A 20,740-nucleotide genomic window follows, 5' to 3' on the forward strand; every position below is an offset into this window, starting at 1 on the left:
GTAAATAAGTCAAGCTGATTCTATAAGACAGGGGAAAAAATGTGATTTCAAAAACTACCTTAATTTAATGGGGTCACCTTGAAATATTCTACCATACTCCAACAATGTTTAAAAAATTTTTAGTATTTGCTTTCAGAGTTTTTATTACTGTCTCTAAATGTCAAATGGAATCAAACATTCATAATTTAATACCAAAATAATTCCACCTTATTAGAATCACCCAAGAGCCATGCTTTAGCAGTACAGAATGTCAATGATCAAGTGATTCTTACCATTTTTAGGACCCTAATGAATTCTAGAATAAAAATCTCTGAGATAACCAGGTGTCTTGTGCATAAATTCCTTTGGACATTCTTGTACATTAGTGAATAAAATTAATTAGTCATTAATTAATTGAGTAAAATAAAATCTTAGACATACGTTCAATTGTATTTACATAAGAACTATGCTTTTAAAGTTTATATTTCTGTTCTAATAAAATTTTGAACTTTCAAATCAATTTCCAATGTTTTTCATTTTATTTGCTGTCAGACCAATTTAGTTTATGAACTAAATAAAAATTTGAATGTGAAAAAAACTATAATCTTTACCTTTAAAAAAATCTCCTAAAGATGGTAAGTCTTTTGAAAGAGTAAAACAATGTGAACCAGAGTTCACATTTGTCTCATATAAAGGAATATGAACATATAGAATAATGGATTATGATTTGCCCAGAAATCAACAATTACAAGTCACATTTTAATAAAATTATTTTATAATCAAATAAAACAAGTTTAAAAAACAGAAACAAAGAACCTAAATAGCACCTCTATAACCACGTTAGGTGTGTCCAAAATACTGAAAAGAAACAATTATTGAGGTGCATATATATATTAAAATTGCTATTGCCTGGCTGTTACTTGTTACCTTTCAGAAGAAGATTAATATTCAGAGAGAAAGTAGAACATAACATGTTTCTTCTTTCATTTTTCACTTTTGGTGCCTTAAACTTCTTCTTAACTTTTCTTAAAAGGTTAGCATTACAGTGACACTCTTCTTGCCCTGAGGCACTGAGGTCTGCTGGACTTCAGAGTCAGGAACAGAGCTAGCCACTCCTACCTTACTGTTCCCTCCCCACCCTCCCCATGAATGTTAACATTACAGCCACACACATTTCTCTCTCTCTCTTTCTTTTTATTAATTCAGTTATCTCAGGACTTCCAAAGACTATTGAACATGGAATGGGGCTTTTGTGGAGGATAGAAAAGGTTACACAAAGTCTTTTTCCTTTTTTGGTACTGGGGATTAAACCTAGGGGCACTTAACCACTGAGCCACATCCCCAGCCCTTTTTTATATTCAAGAGACAGGGTCTTGCTGAGTTTTTAAGGTCTCACTAAGACGCTGAGGCTGGCTTTGAACCTGTGGTCTGTGGAGTTGCTGGGATCATAGATGTACGCCACTGCACTGAGCACACAAAGCTTTTTTAGATAATCAAATTGATAATGGGTCTTTAAGGGGTTCATGCAAGTGAACCAATATATAAATCTGAAATTTCAGAGATCAGTTTTTAAAAACTCATTTCATTGACATTTAATAACATTTATGCATTTATAACTATAAAGGAACCAATCAGTGATCTCCTAAACGTATCAAAAAAAGATTTCATCTTCAAAACAAGTAAAAAAAAAAAATTTAACCAGATATGGTAGTGACTTACTGATCTCAACTCTCTGAGGTTAAAGCAGTATAGTTAAAATATTTTTGGAAAGGTAATGGTGGAAAGAGGAATTCCAAATTACAGCATGATAAGACTTTAGAACTTTTATAATCATCACATTTTACAGAAAAATAAACAGAAACCCAAATAAGTGAACTATCTGGCTAAGAGCACTGTGCCAAGGTAGGACCAGTATAAAAAAATCTTGGTTTTTCTACTTTCTAGTTTAGTAATCTTTATACTACATAATAGAAACAACTAAAGCAGAAACAGCAAACATTTATGAGGGTCTCTACTCACTAGGCTCAATTCTAAATACTTTAGAGTTATTCAAAAAACATCTTTCATTTTCATAACTGCCCTATGAGATAGGTATACATTTTGTGACAGAGTTTGAACCCATTTGCGTTATACTAGTAAGATAGGTGGGACTGTGTAGTCACATTATGCATACATTTAACATTGTACAAATTTGCCAGTTAAAACTTAGGGAAGCATTTGATGGTCTGGAGTAGGCCAACGGCGTCTGATTGAGAGACCTGTGGATCCATATCTTGTTCTTCATTTGAGGGATCCTAGAGTTGGAGAGTCCAGGCTCAGAAGTCCAACAAATCTTGGGTTTGAATTATATCTGTTTATTGCTAGGTCTATGGCCTTGGGACAATTATTTAATTTCCCTCATCTGCAATATGAAATATAACTCCAAAGAGTTGTTATTAGAATGAAATGAAATAATGCATTTAAAGCATTTAGTACAGTGCCTGGCAGAGTGAGTACTAAATAAATGTTTGTTACATCTTTTTATAATCACTGTATTTACCTAGTTGCCTTTTTTGGCTTTCTTATCAATTTTGCCAGATCATTAAATTCCATTTTAAGAAACATGATTATGTGCATTGATAGCTCTTGATTATGACTGAGAATTACTGCATCATGGAAGTGTCCAGGTAGATGACTTTTGTATAAGGAATGGCATCCACAAGGATATCATGTAGTGGAAGCCCCTCAGAACTCAAGAAAGACTTTTTCCTCTCACACATATACTCCACACTAATGCTAGCTCATGACTGTCACTCCAACTTCATCTGCTGAAATTGGGTTCTATGTTTGTTTACATACAAAGTCTTCTTCTCCTCAGCAGAATACTTTATTATTTTTAACTTAGGAAGATATAATTCAAATGACTATCTTGAAATGAGCCCTCGTAAATTTACTGCATATAAGTTTAGATAAAGTATATAAACTTATGATTTAGGAGTATATTAATAAAATGGATTAAAGAAGATCTCCTCCTACAACTTAGGAAAATGGAAACAAATACATCGATGGCAGTTTTCTTCTATTACAGTGGACCTTTGCTTGCCTCAGCTCAATGATTATTTTCAAAGGCTGAAGATATACAAAGAGTATTCTTAGATTGGGCTTGAAGTACACAAAACAAGTCTTCTGGGATCTCTGTATCATTACAAATACAAGTCTGGAAGAGGGCATAGCTGTTCCTATCAACCCCTTTCCCCTGTTCTAGTTTCCTCTACCTTTTCCCAGTATCTCTTCCAGGATCACAGAAGCCACCTGCCTACAGAGTAACTGCAGCTGAATGAGCTTAATGAAGAGCTAGGAATGAAGATACATTCTTAGTTCTGGATCTAGTTTTCACCAATGTCAAGCAGACCTTCAAACAGGTACTGGATATGTAGGCATGAGTCCGAGTCATATAACATGTTATACCACTCCAGCACCAACCCCCAACTCAAGTACTTCTTTTTTTTTTTTGGCCTTGTGCTTGCGAGGCAAGTACTCTACCAACTGAGCTATATCCCCAGTCCCATCTCAAGTACTTCTGACATACCTATTGTATTGTTGGCACCCAGTAATGCCAGTATATCTGAAGAAGGGAAGCATTAGTGCTAGTAAATGTTTATCAAATGTCTAGGAATAGGAGAGCTGATTGATTAATATTGATGGTGTAAATACTCTCACCATGGCTGTTTTAAGTTACTAACGATTAACAATTATCTTGCAAAGTTCCTGAAACTCTAATAATCAGCTCTTTAAAGCCAGTAGGAGCAGCCAGCTCTAGCACATCACTGGAGAGAGGTCTAATAAGCAGTCTAGGGGGTAAGTAACCCTAGGTTACTCCTTCCTTAGCAATTAGTCAGTTACCCCTTTGGTAATGCAGAGGACTTCCATTAAACATGGGCAAGACACTAGAGTTCCTTCAATTCTACTTCCTTGGGCTGTCTTGATCCCTACACTTGCTGTCTGCTCTCCAGGATCCAGGATTCAAAGTACCCAGAACAAACCAGCCTGCCTTCAGATCAGACAGATTCTCCAAATGTCTCACTGCTGGTATCCATCTGCTAGATGGGATTGGGACCACCTATAGCAACACAATGCCTGAAGTACACCTGTGCTTGCTAGGGTTCTCTTCAAATACTGAGTCTTGTTTGACCCTGTAGACTTTGCCTTCAAATTTCCAATTATACCTTAACTAACGAAAAAGGCCCTCCCATTCTGTCTTACTCAAGCCCATTTCCACCAAGCCTTGTTACCTAAGAGGTCATATATCTTAAATCTGAATATCTGCTCACCTTCCTAGTTTCAACAAACTTCAGAAGTTTCACAGTTATAATACAGGATGCCCTCTGGTTATAAGGTAATTATGAATGGGGCTACAAGAACCTATTAGACAACACCATTAACAAATATTTTTGTTGTAGATGTATAAATAATTAAATCATCTTACTTTATTAATAAACTTTCTCAATAACATTTAATTTCATGCTGGTTCAGTGAGAAATTAGATCATAAAGAACACCCAAATAATAGACTTTGTATTTTAAAGTTTTTTCTTCTTCATCAACACAGCTGCATTCACATGAACTGTATGCCTATGGGCCATTAATAAAAAAAAGGATAAACTTCTCAAACACTGGAAATTGTTAAGCATCTGTATAGCCAAGAATGAGTCTTCTTTTCATTCACCTCCTGAGAAAAAGTGAATATTCATAGACACACCAAGAATGTTAAGGTTAAAACCTTGGTACATGTCAACTTTGCTTAAACATGATTCAGCTGTGGGACATGCACTTTATGTATTCTGTAGAGAAAAAAGGGCTTGTCTAGTCTGCCAGCTGCTTTCTGTTTGATCAGTACTGAAATTATGGGAATAAAATTTACAACACAGTAGTAATTATTAGATCTTTAGTAATTTGAAACTCTTACCTGTACATTTGTAATCAGAGGATACCCCTTTAAGCACAGCATCAAAAATGGATATTTCCACTCGCTGCTTTCTGTGGTGACAACTCAGAAGCAAGGAAGGCTGGGACACAATGAAGTACAGAAACGGTTCTAGCTGTAAGTCACCAGTTCCTCTTCGACCAGGCTGCCGGACGATAGTTATGCCAAGTGCTTGTCTTGCAGATGACCTTGTGGATGCATGAAGACTTTCAAGAGAGAGAACCCCTATTTTTTTCCCTGAAGTTAAAGAAGTGCTACTGCTTAAGAGATCTTCTGCTGTCACCATGGAAATACATGCCTGGTTGGGCTTAGCAACATCTGAATCAACTTCTGGAAGATTTAATGAACTCTTGCCTGTTTTTTCATCTTCTTTCTGTTCTTGTGATTTCGATTTGGGCAAGGCTGTACAGGAATAGGTCATTAGTGAGATTCTACTTGCTGTAATAAATATGTCAAAAGGAATAAAATTTAGATTTTTTACAATTGACGACTGGCGTGAGGGACGGGCAATGCGGTGCTGACTAGCACCACTGTGCTGCTCTATTTGCACTATTCTGATTTTAACGCTGTCACTGCCAATTCCACTGTCCTGAGCACCACTGTACCGAGATGAGGTTTCAGCCATGCCTCCATCAAACATATCCATTTTTTTCTGTTCCTGTTTGGAGATCTGTAAGAAAAAACAATGTTTCGAACTAGTACATGTCTAGTGTTATGATATAAACAGGATGTTTAAAAAGGAACTTCAAAGTGTATCTAACATAACTTAGAGTAATCATGAAAACAAAGTAGGTAGGTGCCCTCTCAAAAAGAAATTCACCTTAGAACGCTAAGGAAATACTTGAGAAAAAGTATTAGATGTGCATTCCCTTCATTAAAACCAACTTTTGAGTACCAGATTATCCTATTTAGGGTTCATACAATCTAGAAGTTATTTTTAAAAGCACTTCTTCAAATAATGATTTTAGTATTATTTATAGTGATTTTCCAAGTAATATAATAAGTTGTTTCCAAATCATGTTTAATATTTTATGTAGGCATGGCTTATGTTATGTTCTTTACGCTTGTTATAAATCTGATTTACAGGATTTTGCACAGTGAGAAAAGTAGAGGACAATCAGCAATCCTAAATTATGAAGGACAAAGAAAAGTAAACTAAAAAAATGCACAATATTTAAAAAGACATTTATTTTTCTTTGTACAATAAGACTTTGCACAAAGGTAAATATAGGTGATCAAAAAAAATTAAGTTAGAAATTAAGTAATTAAAGCCTCTCAGGGTAGATTTTTCCTTTGTGCAATAAAGGTTGTTAGTTCCCAACATTGTTCATCCTTGACTCCTGAGAAGAGAACCAAGAACAACCTGGTAGCAGCAGCAGTTATGATCACTTTGCAGCATGACTCCAAAGACTTCCCTTCTTCCCTTTTGTATGTCCTCCAACCATCTATTCAGCAACTAGATTTTTCATCTAATTTTCTTTGAAGTAATACGGAATTATCAATGTAACCATGGAAAATCCAGAAGGCTAAGAGAAAAAAACAAAATCCTCCCACTCCTAATTCATCAGCAAATATAACCAATAGTAATATGGAACATATTTCCTTTCAGTCGTTTTTCCTTATATAAATAGACACCCTTCATCTACACCACTGTGATTATGATCATACTGTACAGACAAATTTTAAGTCTATTTTTTAACATGCTATTATACTCTGCATAAATAGAATTTTTAAATGGCTGAATATTTCAGTTAGTGTTGGGAATAATTTGTTCAACCATTTCCATATAAATGACATTCAAGTTTCCAATTTTTGCCAAAAAAAATCTATGACAAACATATAGTAGTATTTCTTTAGGACAGGCTCCTAGAAGTGGAATCCCCATGTACATGACATGAATAATGTTAAAGTTATTGAATACTGTCAAATTGCATAAAGGCTGCACTAATTTACATTAGTACTAGCAACAGAAAATTATCTCCCAAAGTACTGGACAGTTGAATATTACTTATCAGTTTTTATACTCTTCCTTAATTTGGTTGGTTAAAAAAAAAAAAAAAAAAGAGTATGATTTGCCCATGCTACAAATTATTATAAGTTCTTGTCAAAGGCTCATGTGGAAATGTTCAAGGACTAATAAATAATTAAAGAGAATGATGCAATAGTTATTAAAACTTTTCAAATAATATTTCTTTTATATACCTTTTATATATAAATTATCCATGGACCTTTTTATTTTTTTAATTATATGCAATGCTGAGAATTGAACCCAGTGCCTCACACATGCTAGGCAAGCTACAACCCCAGTCCTCAAATAATATTTCTTGTTAATTGATTTCATAGTTGTCAAGGAAGACATATTGTGAAAAAATATACTATCTGAATCAAAACAACTTATCCCTGCTCTTGGAAGACACCATGTTATTTTAAATCATTCTACTATGCTGTGCTCCTTTCCTGCCTGGAGACCCCTCTGAGTTTGCCACAGCTGGCAAACACTTGTCCATCAAAATTAACAGAATTTGTCTGAGAATTATTTCTTCACTCTTTTTCCTCTTGGTGAGATTAGTACTTCACTCATACTTCTATTATGAGTGAGGATGGATTATATTCTACTAAAATGTTCTGTGGTGATAATATCAGACCGGGTTACATCGATACAGAAGTACCTATAACATTTTGGTCAATGATTAATGTATATACCATGGTGGCCCCATGAGATTATAATCAGGCTGAAAAATTCCTATTGCCTGGTTTCTCTGTAGTCATAATGTCCTAAAAGCAATGCATTACCCATGTGTTTGTGGTGATGCTGGTGTAAATAAATCTACTGTGTTGCCAGTCATAGAAAAATACACATATAAGCTACTTGGGAAGCCAAAGGCAGGAGGATCACAAAATTGAGACTAGTGAGCAACTCAGTGAGACCTTGTCTCAAAATAAAAACTAGGCATGAAGTTTAGTAGCAGGTACTGGAATATCATGTGTGAAACCCTGGGTTCAATCTCCAGTACCAAAAAAAAAGTATAGCACATATAATGCACAGTATATAGTTGATAATAAATTACTGGTTGCATATTTATACTATACATTATTTTTGCATGTACTTCTACTTATAAAAGTTACCATCATGTTCAGTGAAATAACTCAAACTCAGAAGGTTAAGGGTACTATGTTTTCTCTCATATGAGGAAGCTAGAGAGGAAAAAGGAGAACAAAGGTGGCGGTAGAACTCTTAAAACTCAAAGGGAGATCAGTAGAGGAAAGATGATGAGGTAGTGGGGGGGGGATGCTGGGGAGTGATATTGGACAAATTATAGATGTTATATTGTATGCATGTACAAATATGGAACAATAAATCCCCTCAATATGTACAACTATAATGTACCAATAAAAAATGTGGGAATGAAAATTTACTCTAAACCAGCATGCCATCTTATGCCTGCAGCAGCCTCCTACATCTCATGCTTACATCATCTTTCTTCTTAACTGCATTGTTTTCTCTCGTGCTTGATTTTTAATCTTATGTTGTTTTGTACACCATGGCCCACAGAGAAAAGGATATAGCATGTGTGTGAGCGCACACACACAACACACACACACAGAATCCCTGGGTGTAGAATAGGCTAGATCATCTAGGTTTGTATAAGTATACTCTACAATGTTCATATGACTAGGAAATCACCTATTGCATGTTTGTCAGAAAGTGTCCCACCACTAAGTGATGCATGACTACATCTAGGTTTTGGAGTTGGACCGGGGGATCAAGACCAACATGACTTTGGGAAAACTACAAACCTTTCTAAAGCTATATACTTTTATCTGTAAAATGGGAAATAATAATTCCTCAGAGTGTGATTATGAGAATCTGACAAGGCAGTCTGCCTAAAAAAAGGTCAGCACAGTACCTGGCACCCAGTAAATACCAGTAAGAGACAGCTATCACATTCATCTCTTCTACCAGGTGAAAAACTGCCAAAAGAATGGACCATGTCACTTTGTGTATTACTAAGGAGCAGTGCAGTGCCTGACACATTTGAAAAGATCCATAAATATCTGATGGGATGTTTGTTTCTGATACAATACTAAATGAAAAAATACCTGATAGCACACACTGTAATCCCAGCAGCTCAGGAGGCTGAGGAAGGAGGATCATGATTCAAAATCAGACTCATCAACCAATCAAGGCCCTAGGCAACTTAGCAAGACCCTGTCTCTAAATCAAAAATATAAAAAGGTATATGGCTCTGTGGTTAAACACCCTGTGGGCTCAATCTACTGCTACAAAAAAAATTTAATATATAAAATAAATTAATTAATAAAAAAATACTACCTGGCAAACAAGTCGATTGTTAAGATATATGTGGACGAAAACTTCCCAGTACTGTACTTTATAAGGTCTTTCCCAGGTGAAGGGATCCTTCCTGATCTGTACCCTCTACCTTGTGAGCTGAACACACTTCGGGCTATCCTCTTAGTCTCTGCTCCATCCTCATTTTCACATTGGGACATTAAAAAGTCAAGTTGCTACAACATTAAATGAGTTAATGTGCTGAACACACAAAGTGGGCACTCATAACAGGTAAGTTAAAAAAAATCCACCTTCTTTATGAAGACATCTGCAACCCTTCCAGATGCTGCTAGTCTCTCCCACTTCTATGCATTTAAAACAACTTATTATTATAGTACTTTTCACAGTATATTCTTTCTCAGAGACTGTAAGCAATTGAAGCTAAATAAGATGCTATTAAATATGTTTATTATTTGTCACATATTGTTAGCATGATACATACATCTTCTTTACTGTTATAAGTCTTTGAGAGAGAGAATACTGTTATCTCCATTTGAAAACTGAGTAAATGAGGCTTAGAGAGATTAATCAACATGTCCAAGGTGATGCAGCTAGCAGGCTGTGGTATGGGGAAACACCATGTTAACATCCTCAGAACATACCACACTGCTTCTCACATAGGAAAGCTTAATAACTATGTGCTGACTCATTATATGAATAAACAGATTTAATTCAGAAATTCAGCAACGCAAAAATAATGTCACTGGTTTTTGAGACAACAACTTAACTTTAAAGCTTTGTTATCCCTATTATGAAAATTTCAAATATACCTCCAAATCCACTGCAAACTAGGAATTCTCAAATAGCATGTGAAAAAGTAATAAAATCAAGTACTTGAGTCATAAGGATTTACTGTACACATTTTGAGGCAATACAAACTAAATATCTGTATACAGTTTTAAAAATCCTTTAGGTTGAGTTCAAATCAGGAACTCAAGATTCATAAACTATTTTTATTTTCTCAGTCAGGAAATCAACAACAATTACCTATATGCAACTAGATTTCCTGTGCATAGAGACTTTTTTCTAATTTATCTATTCATATTTTAGATCTAGTCTCTCCTGCTTTAAAAATGAATTAAGTGTCTCATAGGTGTTAGCAAGGAAAAACAAAACATCTGTAGGGGAAGTTACAGAAATTTAGTATCCAGCCTTATTACGTGTTGAGATTGCCACATTAGGCTCCAGTCCATGCCAAGTGGCGTGATCCTGAGATATAAATAATCAGCAGGGCAGGACAGCAGCTATCAGCTTGGGTCACACAGGTTACTGAACAGAAGTCAGATGGTAACTAATTGTAGTCACTCCTGAGTAGTAGAATGGAATCTGAACCAGTGACCCAGAGATGAAAGACTCTGACTCTCACTGGAAGGAAGGGCAAAAAGGTGTAACTTTCCCAGTCCCGGAAAACTAAATTCTTAAAACTGGGTTAAAAACCAAGGTTGCTCCATTTTCCTAAGCTTCCAAATTATCTGTAGCACTGCAACAAGTTGAGGATTTTGAGACATATTTTAAAACCACCAGTATGTCACCAGTTCACTGTAGACTTATCTATTATATTGAGAACTATCTGGTCCACTACTGAGAAATATTTTACAATTAGTTATGAGTGCTGGACCCTAAACTTGGGCATCAAGTTTACCATTCCCCTGAGGAAAATGAAAAGTTCACAATGCAATCTCTCTGAAAATAACTTTTGCTTTATTATTGTCTAAGGAGGCTAATAAGTTGTCAAAAATAGCAACATATCTGCTTGCTGTGGGTGAGTGGTGTGTATCTCTGGGCAGCACTGTTACATCAGCTTTCCTGCTCTTTACCTAACTTATTCAAAATGAACAATAAAAGTTTTCTTTAATTAGCTACTGGTGTGCATTAACATGATCATGATTAAACCATAAAAACCAACTGTACATTACTTTGCTCTCCTGTTCCATATGTTTTGAATTATTCTGTTTGAAAATGTACTTTGCGTCCCTTTTAAAAGTTCGACCTTCTGCTTTCAGAGAATTAAATGCATATTACTGTAGTGAAGAAGATAATGTTTCAGACCTCCAGGCATATATTAAACACACTGGCAGCACTTGAGACAAAATGCTTTACTTATTAGATACTTCCTATTCTAAACAGTGTCATCAAAGGCTAAAAACAAAATCCATATAAAAGCTGCACAATGCTTCCACACAGAACCTGTGCCAAAATCCCTGTACTTTCCAACTAATGAGGAAAGGATGTGTACTCTTAACATATGAATGTAAGATTTTCCAAGCATTCACTTTAGGAAACTAGGCTATTGATTCCATATGGGTTATGTTAAATGAAACTGTATTGGTAAAATAACCTTTAAGATATCTGGCATGATAACAATAATTAAACAATATTCAAAAGACTAAAACAAAAGGGAATTTGGTTCCACAATGGCTAATTAAAATAAAATGAAAAAACATAGCATGCCATCCATCAAGATAAATTGTTATTGTTTAAGAACTTTTTAAATACTGTTAAAATATACTTTTAGATAAAATCTGAAAGAGCTGGAAAAATATTTGTGGCTTAAAAATGGATAGTTTGGTGAAGAAAAAGTAGAGGACTCTGAAATTTTATGTGGAGATAACAGCTTTAAAGCCTTGAGCACAACCAGATGGTACTTAAATTGGAGGAATTCTACAATTTCACTATCAATGGGTTTCAATATAAGAGGGTTTTCAATAGCCAGGAAAACATGTCAAGTTGATAGTTTACTTCTTAGATCATTTCAGTGCATTTTCCCATCCTTTCACAGTTATGTATGGTACAGCCACCATGGAGAAGGTGCTGAAAGCTGTACTAGTAGCCAGAGAACTGTAGCTAATTCCTCTTTTTAATGTACTGAGATAGGTAAGTTTACTAGCTCACCCTAGGGTCTGGTTAAGACCCATGCTGTCTTAGAAGAAGTGAATAAAATCACACTTGAATAATGGGATAATATTGAAGGATGCACTGAAACTGTTCCAATTACATTAATTACATGTTCTTCAGTAGCATTTTGGAGTAGAGAAAGATAAACTTGATTGAAACCTCCTGTTGGGCCATATCAACCTTTTTTATAAGCACCATCAAAAGTCAGCTACATTTAAAAAATACTGCAAATAAATTAATGTTTAAATTATTAAAGAAAAATATGTGGAAAACAACCTCTTGAGAATTGACTAGGACCAAAATAGTTCTGTTCTGATGGCCACCAATGGAAAGAAATTCAGCTTCTACTTCAGTGTTTGAATTCATATTATTTTTTCAAATTCCTCTCTTCTAAGAAAAACTTAATATTTACCAAACGTAAGTATAGCCACAGATTTTCCACCTTCTTTTCACAATTGTGGTTATATAACAGTAACACTGAAGAAATACTTCTAGCGAGCAACAATTGTACTTTAATCTTGTTTTTTTTGCAGTACTGGGGATCGAACTCAGGGCCTTGTGCTTGTGAGGCAAGCATTCTACCAGCTGAGCTATCTCCCCAGCCCCCACAATTGTACTTTAATCTTGGTCAATACCTTTTTCCAATTACAACATCATTTTTCACATCTTATAAATTATAAAAATGTTAAGTATAAAACCGCAGAATCAAGTGACAATCATTTCTGTATACCACTGTGACATACCTTAATTTTACTACCCTTGCTGAAATGTAGTAGTGTTTCCAAACAAGTAAACGTTGTATCTATCTTACAAAATCCAATACAGTTTAAAAAAACAATCAATCACAGTATTTTAATAGCTTTACATACTGGCATTACAAAGGAGAAGTTATAAAAACTTGAAAATATTATATGCCTCATTGTTTAAACATTTGCAAATGTATTTGTATCTCAGAAGTTTGTGTAGGATGGTATGGTGTGGTGGGATTGAGAAAGGTTGTCACATGTCTTTAACAGAGTCTACACTGGAAGCTTTATGTAAATAGTATAATTTAATCAAAGGAACAATAAGAATGCATTTTTAGGTCTCAAATTTTCAATGGCATCAGTATTATAAATCATAAACTTGTATGATTTTATGGATGAATTATCATCTCAATTCAGTGATATAGGAGGTGAAATTTATCTTAGTATAATACATAAAAATGCATTAAAAAGTTGACTTCATTATGAAACATCTCATTCAGTGTCACCATTGTCATTTTTTAATTTAAAAACCAAAACTGAACAAGCATTGTATGAACTTTGGTAGTACCAATACTGAGTGCTAGCAAACAAGGGCTTTTTATATTTTATTTCCTTAGGCCAATGTTATACAAGATCTCACATAATATAACTGTTCCCAGTTGGATGACAAAAAAAAAGTTTTCACAATACTTCAGTGATTATGTAAAAAAGCAGAACTAATGATACCCATCACTGCTTAATTGACAGAATGGTAAAGAGTATTATAGTTTCAAGTTTTCCCTTTCATGAAGTTACTTTTCTGGCTCTTTGAAGTAACAGTCTGAGGCCACTACTGCCTATAAGTATTGGGTCAAATATTCATATTTCAAGACCTGTGATAACTGTAATAAAAGAAGCATGGACATACTTCAGTCAACATTGTGTTTTACTTGTAGTCTGTGGCCTACAGTTCTAATTTAACTTGTAAATTATGAAAAGGGATCAGGACTAGTGCTGACTGACTATAATATCTAGATGATTATCAGTGACTGTTACAATGATAGACAAAAACTATACACAACAACCTATCCACATAGGCACATGTAAATTCAAATCCTACCTACTGAGATTTTATCTGCAGTATTGATCTTTAGACTTTTGTGTCTGTTTGTCACTTTACACATATATGATTTCATAGCATAAACTTATTTGCAGGGCCTTCTACATTCATGAAAATAAAAAAAATTAGTTCCAGCAAAACACTGCATACAGGGTCTTAATTCAGAAACAGTTCTGATTGTCCTTCCCTTTTGTTATGTCTCCTGCATATACAATAAACAGGAATATGTTGGTCATTTTGTGTTCAAGAAGCACAGATCTAATTGATTTATATAATGATCCAAGTTTCAAGTTTGACTTGTTTACTTCTTGTAATGAATTCAGTTTTCAAAAAACAAAACTTGACACATTCTGAGAATCTTAATTAAAACAGATGCCTCTATATCAGAAACAATAACCTGGCTTAGAAATAGCCGGGATGTTAATTCTTAAAAAGTGGCTACTGTGCATACAAGGTAACTACTCTTCAGACTGATGAAATCTAAGGTTCGTTCCATTGATGTCAATGTGGAAACCATTTTGTCCCATGGCTGCTTAAAGAGTTTCAATAGGATTAAATCAGCTGCAAGTCCTCATTATATCAGGGTTTACAATTGTGTCTGAGTTGGAGTCTGTTTCTCATAGAATTTTATTCAGAGACTGACTTAGATTGGCTCCTTAAAGCTAGTCTGATTTTACTAGAAACAACTGTATCACATCAGCCACTCTCATAAACTTGCTTTAAGATTGAATCAGTCCTAACCCAGAAGCAGATGAAAGTTTCCTGAGCCTATGCATTCTCTCTGTAAGAGTCACAGAAAAGGTTGCATTTAGTTTCTGCAGCAAGGTAGAAGTAGACTATGCTTATTAACTCTTCCAGAGGGTTCTGAATTGCAACTATGAACTTAATTTTCTGAGAAGAAAACTATAGTTTAACTTGTAGAGATATCTATTGATAAGATAGACAAAAGTCCCTTATTTGATCATGTCCTCTATAATACTGTTTCTTGCTTCATTTCTTTAAAGAAATTATGTAGGGTTTACGGAAATGAAGCAAGAAAAGAGGATGCTTTTAAATCAAAAAATTTCTCCAGTATTCAGTACAAGTTGAGAAATGATGACAACAATCAAGCCTATCTATAATTAACTGTATCTAGTAGCTGGTTTTCATTTTCAAATAGACTATAGTTATTTAATAAAAATATTGAGATGATTTTCATTACTAGATATTCTATTACTAAATGAACTTGGCTCAGTTAACTCTACATTCTCTTCAAAGTAAGCCCAGATCTCAGGATTCTCCACTGATTTCACTGAAATCTATATTACAGAACAGAGGATCATATGCAAAGTTTATTGGTTACTCTTTAATTTCATGATGGAGATCAAATCCAAACGGAACTAAAGCCACGTACTAATTCTTTCTGTCATATATTACCAACACCTTAAAAAGTAATGATGCAAAGAATTTGTAATGAAAAGTAATCAAGGTGTTAGAAACATCTGTTTATGTTCTGCAGACAATATTTCCTTTCCCTTAGAGAGACATTTTTATCTGTTACTAAATGAAAATCATCATTACACCAAAATGATCTTCCACATAAAAGCTGTGACCATAACCTCTTTCTTCAATCCTTGGAAATCTGAAGTATCATCTAAATCAGATAAAAATTTCAAACAATAGCTCTGCTCAGTTAGCCCCCTATCGTCAATAAATTTTCATATTCTGACATGACCCAGGAATTCTTGCTGTTCTTAGGAAGCTACCTTCTGTAGACTTAGGAAGGTAATCCAACATATACCTTAAGTTTGGATATTTCTGGTCACATGGGATTGCTTGAATAAAGAGTTTAAAAGTTAGAAAAATTTAATTTCCTCCTTCCAGATACCAAATATCATTATATAAATATTGAAGTAGTAACCAAGTCTAGGAATTCCAGAGAAAACTTTCTTAAAAATTGATGAATTAGAAGATAAATTTTCACTATACTTTGTACATCATTATTAAATCATCTTATGAGAATGGTTAAGGCTAAATTCAGATCACATTCATGATAGTATTTCCAAGTCAGTACTATTAAAAAGGAGTACTCTTTAAAATTTACTGATATTTCTTCAAATTAGAAATAAATAGTTGTTTTAAAAATTATGTTAAAGTAACATTATTTGGTTAATAAAATTACCAAATAATATTGAGTAGTTGGGTTTCAGCTATAATTTTAGTGGAATAGAATATTTCCTGAGCTTGTTGAAGACAGAGCCAACCTTCAAAATTACTTAGCCAAAAGTGGAATGAAATTTTATTTCACACTGTTCACGCAACAAATTATAACTGAGCATAAAGTCTTATTTTCATGGAGTTTATATTGCAGGAAGTCTTATTTTCATGGAGTTTATATTGTAGGGAGGAAATAACAAAAATTAACACACACAACAAATCTGCTGATGAATTAGATGCTGGGTATTATAAATGACAGGAGTAAGAGATGATTTGAGTGTTTTGGTCTAAGTAGCTATAAGAATGGAGAAAGATGAATTTTGAGGTTTTTGCAGAAGATTTCCAATCTATCCACATCTTATGTCAATGCTTTTACAATTAGTCCAAACTTTGCCTGTTTTGTTAAGAATTCTAAATCTCCACAGTGATCTTTACTTGGGGAGATAACACTCACTACTTTACCCAATTCAATTATGCAGTCTTCCTAGTTTCTCCAACAAGTCAAACTTCTTATCAGTTAAGAACCATTCAATGAAAGGCTATGATTAGTTTTCTGGGAGATCAGAGAAAAGGAGCTAAGACTTGCATTCATGCCAAGATCCCCAGAAAAATCAGTTGAATGAGACATAAACAACATATCTATAACATCACCAGAACATTATAAAATATCTTTTCCCGGAAATAACACTTCTCTACCTTAACTTAATTTTTTCTTCTCAAAAGGCTTGAATATTAAATATGCCCTCATGGTCCCCCCATCAATTACTGCTGGTCATATCTTCATTTCATTAATAATCCTTGGTGGTTCCTTTGTATTCTGTATTTTCACTGGTCCTTCCCACTGTACAAAGTTTCTCAATAACTAATGAATGAATTAATTAGGAAAGGAAAAACAAACTGAATCATCTGCAAGATACATATCAGGTGTGTAGTCATAAGCAGATGTAAGAATCAGTTAAACTTGGAGCCTGCTTTCTAGGGTAGAGAGACACATTAATTTACTAAAGATACCTTCTGGACACATCTGAACCAGTACAGAAAGAAGGCAGAATTTGGACTCATTGAAATGACATTAATGACACTTAGGGTGAGGGAATCGCACACACATCAAAGAGAAAATAAAAATGAAATCATTTTAGAGAATGGGTAAGTAAGGAAAGGAAAATGTCCAATCTGCCTCAAACAAAGACTATATTAATAGGAATAATGGAAGATGAGGTTGGAAAGGCAGGATAAAGCAAGACTGTAGGTGGCAGGAACCTGAACTACACCTTTCACCCCAGTCTTCCTCAAAACAGGGCCTGTAGGGCACCTCAATCAGCATCGCAAAGGGCCCTTGCTAAAACTGAGATTCTCCAGCCCCAAGCCAGAAACATTTTATCTGCCAGTGAGAAAAAGTTCCCATAATTCATACGCACACTAATGTTTGAAAAATACTGTTAAGGACAATGAAGAACCATAAGAACTTTGTTAAGCAAAACAGTGAGAAAACTCTGAGGAAAGAGATGTGATGAAAATGTACAGATGGGAAATTGCAGGTAGTGTCACCAGTTAAAAATGGGGATATCAAATAAGGCAATGTGTAAAGCAGCAGGCCTTAGGTGAATGAGGAAATGTATTTGATTACCCCAGTTCAGAATCTGGTCGTGACAGATGACTGGTTACTGAATAATCTAACCAGTATTCTGGGCCTCCTCTTTAACTCATCCCTTACTACTTCTCCATTCAATTTCTCCTCTTTGGAGCTTCACACTCACTTTCTTGCCTCCGCATCCTCATTCACCTTGTTCTTCCAGCCTGTTCTGCCCTCCTGAAAGGTTCACTTGCTTGGTGAAGCACTCCCTTGATCAGCCCATAGCTACTCTGCTACAATCCTGTGGGGCACTATTTCTGTCATTTAGCATGTGCTACTTTCTATTACAGTTTTATTTTAATCCTTATGCTTTCTCCCTTAACTAGAGTATAGGATTCTTGAGTCCAGAAACATGCCACATCCGTTTTTGTAAACCCTGTACACAAAGCATATATATGTGATAGGCATCTGCAGATGGCAATGATGATGGTGATTAAGATGGTAATAATAACCTAAATAGTTGATTTCCTGATCACCTGTAAAGCACAAAAATCAATGCATAGCTAACACTCATGGCATGCTTAAAATGTGCCAGGCACTTTTCTATGTGTACCACATTTAATCCTCAGAACAACTCTATATAGAGTAGGTACATCATTATCCCCATTTTGAGATAAAGAAACTGAGGCCCAGAAATGTCAAGTAACTTGCTCAAAGCCATGCCGCTAGTAAATAGTGGAGTTGGAATTTAAATATTTGCAATATTACTTCAGAATTCATTTTAAAATCACAACCTATGGAGTTTGTCTCCCAGAACCTTTTTTTTTTTCTCTTCACAGCTCTTATTACAACTCAAAAAACGTTAAACTCTTTGCTGTTCTAACGAATGTCTCTCTTAAATAGCAAGATAAATAACTATAGGAACTAAGTATTATTGTTCCCTACTACATACTTACTGCTGGGCACAGATGCTCCATGAATATATGCTTTGTAAATGAATGAAGGGGAAAAAAGCGAGGAAAAGGGAATAGGAGAGAGGAGTACAGTAATGAAGCTGCAAATACCACTATGAAAATCTAGGGGAACCACACAGTTTTTTGCATTGCAGCAGATTTCAGACAGATGGTTTCCAAAGAGAGCCTTCACCAATACATGAATACATTTTGAAATGCTGAAAGGAAAAATCCATTTGCAAGGTGCTGGGACCAGGTGTCTCTATTTTAGCAAATCACTGTATTCAAGAACAGGAAGGAGAACTTGGAGATAAAGCACTGCACTAGGGAGCTGAAGGCTGGCTGAGTTCCAGTTTCCACTAAGTCACACCTGTCTTTGTTCACGGCTTTCCTTTTGTTGATATGGAGTTAAAATGGAGTAATGTATAGGCCAAATTCAAATTCTCAATTAAATGCAGCAGAATCATGGCTTGTTAGAGCTGGAAGAGGTTCTGGAGTTCATTGTTTCCAGAAATTTTCAAACCACTTTTTTGCTACAGTATCCCTGTTTTCAAAGAAAATCTTACAGGGTGTTGGGGTAGTGGTTGAGGGCTGGGAGAGGAGGGAGGGTGTGCAATATGTAAAACAGAACAAGGTTGCCATGGAAGACTGCGTCATGCTTGTGTGTGCATGGCATTTGAGGACAACACAGCTTGTGCCTTCAGTTACCACCCATTGATAGGATTTTTCATTATTATTTTTGATCAACAAGTCATAATTATATACATTTATGGTCATTTACGTGGTTTTGGTATTATGTTTTGATACAAGTTTACAATGTAGAATGATTAAATCAGGCTGATTAACATATCCATTACCTCACTTATCATTTTTTAAGTAAGACATTTGAAATCTACTCCTATTTCCTACAAACATACGTTATTATTAAATGCAGTTATCCCGTTGTGCAACAGATCTCAAAACATTCTTCCTGTCTATCTAAAACTTTGTTTTAATCAACAACTTCCCATTTCCTCCCTGGCTTCCACCATCTGGTAACTCATTCTACTCCTCCCATGAGTTCAACATTTTAGCTTCTTCATATATGAGAAACTTTGGTATTAATCTTTCTGTATCAAGCTCATTTCAGTCAGCATAATGTTCTCCAGATGGATCCATGTGTCACAGAAGTTCAGACCCTCCACCTTTAAGACTGAGTAATATTTCACTGTGTATATATGCCACATTTTCTTTACCCATTCATCTGCTGATGGATACTTACATTGATTTCATACCTCTGGTTATTATGAATAATACCACAAAGAACATGGGAATGAAGATATCTCTTTGATATACTCATTTTACTTCCTTTGGGTACAGACCCAGAATAGGAATTACTAGATCAAATAGTAGTTCTATTTATAATTTTTTGAGGAATCTCCATGCCATTTTCCATAATGGCTGTCCTAATTTATATTCCTACCAACAATATACAAGAGTTCCCTCTGCTTTGCATCCTTACCAACACTTTATTACTTTTGGTATGTTTAAATAATATTTTATTGAGATAATAATTCACATAAAATGTAATTCACCTATTAATTGTACACAGATAATGAAGAAATCCCATACCCATTAGCAGTCACTTCACCTGCTAACTCACCTCTCCTACTCTCTGTGAGTCCTAGGTAACCATTAATACTTTTGTCTCTATGAGTTCTCTTACTCTGGACAGTTCATATAGATGGAAGCATATAACACTTTAGTCTTTATTGACTTGCTTCCTTCCTTTTGTACAAGTTTGTAGGATTCATTCATATTGTAACATAAACATGAACTTTATTCCTTTCTTTTCTGCAATGCTGGGGATTGAACTCAGGGGCAATTAGCCAAGAACTACATCCCCAGTTTCCCCACCCTTTAAAAAAAAGCTTTTTATTTTGAGACAGGGCACTTCTAAATTGCCACAGCTGGCCTTGAACTTGTGATCCTCCTGCTTCAGCCTCC

The 20,740-nt window shown here is 35.0% G+C and overlaps 1 protein-coding gene across 4 annotated transcripts in view; it reads right to left on the reverse strand.

Annotated features, from left to right (window-relative positions):
• Positions 1–20,740, reverse strand: part of Vps13b (vacuolar protein sorting 13 homolog B) — an 829,431-nt gene that overhangs the window by 187,096 nt on the left and 621,595 nt on the right. For all 4 annotated transcript variants that reach the window (XM_047551787.1, XM_047551802.1, XM_047551778.1 and 1 more), the window contains exon 34: positions 4,924–5,611. In XM_047551787.1, coding sequence (XP_047407743.1) covers positions 4,924–5,611 — 688 coding nt within the window. The remainder of the gene's footprint in view (positions 1–4,923; positions 5,612–20,740) is intronic.

Source organism: Sciurus carolinensis, chromosome 1 (assembly GCF_902686445.1).
Source record: "Sciurus carolinensis chromosome 1, mSciCar1.2, whole genome shotgun sequence".
Taxonomy (NCBI): Eukaryota; Metazoa; Chordata; class Mammalia; order Rodentia; family Sciuridae; genus Sciurus; species Sciurus carolinensis.